The sequence below is a fragment of the Anolis sagrei genome, chromosome 3, assembly GCF_037176765.1.
Source record: "Anolis sagrei isolate rAnoSag1 chromosome 3, rAnoSag1.mat, whole genome shotgun sequence".
NCBI classification, from domain to species: domain Eukaryota; kingdom Metazoa; phylum Chordata; class Lepidosauria; order Squamata; family Dactyloidae; genus Anolis; species Anolis sagrei.
The window spans coordinates 122004103-122008656 of record NC_090023.1 but is presented as its reverse complement, the minus strand read 5'-3'; the positions used below and the strand labels follow the sequence as shown (position 1 = coordinate 122008656).

Here is a 4554-nt window from a genome sequence, read left to right as displayed (position 1 = left end):
TAGTGATGCGCACAAACGGTGCCATATTTGCCTAAGTCCCTTAAGAATTGTAGGTGTCAAGGGCTGGCGGTCATCCTTGGGATGCCCGCACTGCCTAGACCATGTGGCTATAATTTTGTGGATGCGAAAGTCGTCAGTGGGATCGCTAAGGCCCTGGGCCTTAAACCAATATGCGAGTGCTGACAACTTTGATTTGATGGATTGTGGGGCCAAACCTCTCCTTTTGTGGTAAACACAAAACTGAGCCAAGTGCTCATAAGGCACCGGCATGGACTCGGGTAATTTATAATGTTGCCTAAAGTGTCCCTCAAAGTAAACTCCAAACCCTATGGCGCCTGAAGCGTCCGATGAGACTTGTAAAGCATTCTTAACCATAATCTCCTGTCGCCAAAATGAAACTCCATTAAATTGGCGAAGGAATTGTAGCCAAATGAACAAATCAGACTTTATAGCTAGCGTTATCCTAATGTGATGGTGGGGCATGGCTACACCCGAGATAGCATCACAAAGTCTGCGAAGAAACGCCCGGCCAGGTGCTATTACCTTACAGGCAAAATTTAGATGGCCAATTATCTGTTGAAACTCCCGTAAGGTAGCCTTCTGCCGTGACAAAAAGTGTTCTAACTTATCTATCAAACCCTCAACCTTTGCCACCGGCAGCCTGGAAAATTGATTAACTGTATCTAATTCTATCCCCAAAAAGGTCAAAACCGTATGGGGACCTTCCGTTTTTCCTCAGCCAGAGGCACAATGCCGCAGCAACCGCACTGCTGAATCAAAAGATGTGTAGCTTACTGATCACTGCTCATTGGGAAAGGCATCATTCACAGAGCCCCCTCTGGGGTAAGACAAATGATGAATGAGGCGATATTCACCGATGGCTTTTTTGGGCACTATTCCCAACGGGGAAAACCTAAACTGAGGCGTGGGGGGTGCAGAAAATGGTCCCAGAACCCTGCCCTCCTTTACCTCTTTATCTATTTTTTGTTTGACCACTGCCTCCAAGCCTATAAGAGATTTCAAATTAGGAGATAAACAGGGGGAACACGGCCCAAGGACCGGAATCCGGAAACCATCCATAAAGCCACGAAGCAAATAAATTGCCTCAGCTCTGTCAGGGTATATTTCCAGCCAACCACTAAGAGGACCCACCTTGACTGGGCTGGGGCCCTTTCTGGACATTAGCCTGGGCAGGGTTCTTTCTATTAAACTGGGCGTCCCTTGGATTAAATCTTGCGGGCTTTCCTTTATAACAGGTCTTAGCTGCGTGGTTACCCTGGCATATTGTACAGGCGTGTTGAAATCTGCAGTTCTTGCGGGAGCAAGCTCCCTGCGCCGCATATTCCTGGCACATATGCTTTTGTCTTTGAGGCTGTTATGCTGGGCCTCCTTGCCGAAAGGGCTGACCACCCCTAGTGTTTTGGATGGTGTGGCCACTACCGGCCTTCTCACCAGAGACTGATCTGGTTGTATTCATTACCTCCATCCACAGCTGACTATCAATGAGGTCCCATCGCTTATTAGGCATCGTGGCAGCCTCAGCACGAAAGCGGCTATCATAAACCAGCCACGCCTGACCGGAGTAATTAACATATGCTCCGTAAATTATATTTTGATATTTAAACAGGGACTCAGCCCTATATGGATGAGCCTCAACTATCAAGGATGCATAAATGGTGTAGCAAGCTATCCAGTTTTTCCAATTTTGTTCCACCCTCCTCTTCTTTAATTTTTCTTTGCGTTCCTCATCCAGATCCTCTTTTTCCTTCTTCTCTAATTCTCTAAAGTATACGGAAAAATATCTATATATTCATTCCTGAGGATCTTATCAATGGTTATTTGAGACAGATGGGCCCCTAGAGAGGCCAAGGCCGCCGTAGAAATTATCGGTAGAACCCATTTGTCAGTTCCCCAAAATTGGTTGGCCTCCCCCGTTCTAGCCACTTCTAGGGATATTGGGGCCACAGCAGTGTCATGGGAAACGGCCTTAATGACTGAAACCCCAGGTGCAGCCAGCGCTGAATCCGTGTGAGTAAGTGATGTAGTTTGCGTCTGATTTTGGCCCCAGGGCCAAACTAGTGTGGTGCTGTTACCTGTAGACGTGGAGGGTCCCTCCGGGACAGCAAGTTGCGAAGAGGGGTTGGTCGACACCATGATTTCAGGCGCGGAAGGTTGACTCCGACGTGCTGGCAGCACTGGGTCAGCCGGCTTGGGTGTAGATGTCGTGGCTGGCCTCGCTGTCGGCACTTGACCAGCTGTTGCAGTGCTCTGCGGTTCCGCTTGGGCCACCATGGGCCCAGTTGTTATCGTTGAAGTCGCCGCTGGAGCTTGGACAGCCATTGCCTGGGGCTGAGATAAAGCCTGAGCCCGGGGATCACCGTCTGGTTGGTTGGACTCCGGCTGGGTGGCCCGCTCTCCTTCTTGAGTCCCAGCTTTTCGAGCAGACTCTAGTGGAGACATGCGAGAAAGCAAACTCTTAAAGATTAGCTTAGTACTAGCCCGTCGAGCCATGCGCGGCCCGGCCTCCCTCACCGGCAAACCCCTCTCCCTCTCAAACTTATCCATTCTGGCCATTAAGGCCTTGATGTCCTTGGCCAAAACGCCCTCATCCTCTGACGATGACTCGTGAGGAGGGGGGGGCGTTTCGCCGGCGTCTTCTTGGCCGGCCCCTGTCCCTTAGAGCCGCCCATGTTCTTCTTCGGTGCCATCCTGAAGGAAAAATTGATGCTGCTCCATCAAATATAGCAAAAAATGCTGGTCTCCTCTAAAATGTCATCAGTTCAAGCTGGAGCTAACCTCAGAAGCTCACTTCCCACCTGTGATCTCCTATCAATGGTAAACAGACTATGAACCTGACCCGGCTTAAGCAAGCCCTATGCTCATGTGGTCTGCCTGATGAACTGTCGCTGACTGATGGGGCCTATTGATCTACTCACATTTGCATATCGCAAAGATATCCCTTTATATATATATATATATATATATATATATATATATGTGTGTGTGTGTGTGTGTGTGTGTATATATATATATATATATATATATATATATAATTTATTTATTTTATTAATTATTTTATCAGAAGCTGGAAGTAACAGCAGGAGCTCCTTTCAGGCCTAATTCTTTCTTATCCTCCCCCATTTTTTTTGCTATCAGAAGCTGGATCTAACAGCAGGAGCTCACCTCCTGGCGTAATTTCTTTGTTGCTATCCAAAGCTGGATCTAACAGCAGGAGCTCACCTCCTGGCGTAATTTTTTTTGAAGCTGGATCTAACAGCAGGAGCTCCCCTCCTGGCGTATTTTTTTGCTATCAGAAGCTGGATCTAACAGCAGGAGCTCCCCTCCTGGCGTAATTTTTTTGCTATCAGAAGCTGCATCTAACAGCAGGAGCTCCCCTCCTGGCGTAATTTATTTTATTTTATTTTATTTTATTTTATTTTTGCTATCAGAAGCTGAATCTAACAGCAGGAGCTCCCCTCCTGGCGTAATTTTAATTTTTTTTATTTATTTATTTTATTTTTATTAGAAGCTGGATCTAATAGCAGGAGCTCCAATTCATTTGCAAAGCTGGTTTAAATCATCAACCAGCCCGCTGCTTGCACTGACAAAATGCCCGACCCAGCCCAGCTCGAGGTTAGCCCAAAATGGTGGTCGCCTCTTCCCCTAAAATGGCCGCCATCAAGTGCAACCAAACCGAAACCGAAACTGGTATCAGGAGTGCCCAGCCGGCATATGAAACAAAAACCTACTGCAGTAATGACCTCACACCAGGCCCACCTGGCAACCCAAGGCCGAGCCCGGCCTAAGCCTCCACGAGCGGGCCTGGCCAAAGGACGAGGAAAGAAGAGGCAGGAAGTGGGAGGGGAGGGTGGGTGCGCGAAACCAGACCCCCGATGAAGCGACCCACAGGCCTTCCTGGAGGAGGGGGTGCCGACACAGACCTGTAGGTATTCTTTTTCCCTTCTGTTTCATCTGGTCTTCTTTCTTGAGTTCTTCACTCTCCTCTTCACTCAGATCTTCTCCCAATCTTCAGTCCTCTTTAGTCTGCCTTCACTCAAGTCATCTCTTTTCTTCTTTCTTCCCTTTTCTTCAATCTTGTCTTCTCCCTGGTCGTCACTGCGTCCTCACTCTCCAGCTTCCAGGCTCAGAATGAGCCTGGGTGGGGGCTGGCTTGTACAAACAGGCCACGCCCCCTAGTCCTCTGGAAGGTTCCATTGGAACCCATCCCTGCCTCGTGGGAGGCAGACAAACCATTTTCTCTCTCCCCATTTCACGGGGAGAGGAAATTTATTTTTTTAAAAAAGGATGTGCCGGTCTTCTCTAGAGGGAGACTACCAAATTGAAAGGAGTGTTAAAAGTTAAATGTTAAAAGGAAATGTTAAAAGTGGAGTTAAAATTCTGCTGATCTACTCACGAGGAGGAATTCAAAGTGAAGAGGGGGGAACCCCATTGAAAGGAGTATTTAAAACTGTGACATAGGAGGAGACATTGCCTCTTCTAGTGTGTGGGTCTTGGGGAAGGCAAGGGATCCCAATAAAAAAAAGAGTTTTTAAA

At 47.8% G+C, this 4554-nt stretch overlaps 1 protein-coding gene across 1 annotated transcript; it reads right to left on the bottom strand.

The window, feature by feature from the left end:
• Positions 1-842: 842 nt before the first annotated feature.
• Positions 843-4028, bottom strand: LOC137096738 (uncharacterized). The gene is made up of 2 exons (XM_067466872.1): positions 3942-4028; positions 843-2447 (listed from the first exon to the last, which is right to left on the bottom strand). Exons 1-2 carry the CDS (start codon positions 3970-3972, stop codon positions 1774-1776), a joined length of 705 nt encoding a protein of 234 aa, XP_067322973.1. The 5' UTR covers positions 3973-4028; the 3' UTR covers positions 843-1773.
• Between the last annotated feature and the right edge of the window lie 526 nt (positions 4029-4554).

Coding starts and splice junctions, on each gene's coding strand:
- LOC137096738 (XM_067466872.1), bottom strand. CDS start 3,972: ATGAAACAGAAGGGAAAAAGAATACCTACAG. Junction 2,448..3,941: donor GGGAAAAAGAATACCTACAG/GTCTGTGTCGGC, acceptor TGTCTCCACTAG/AGTCTGCTCGAAAAGCTGGG.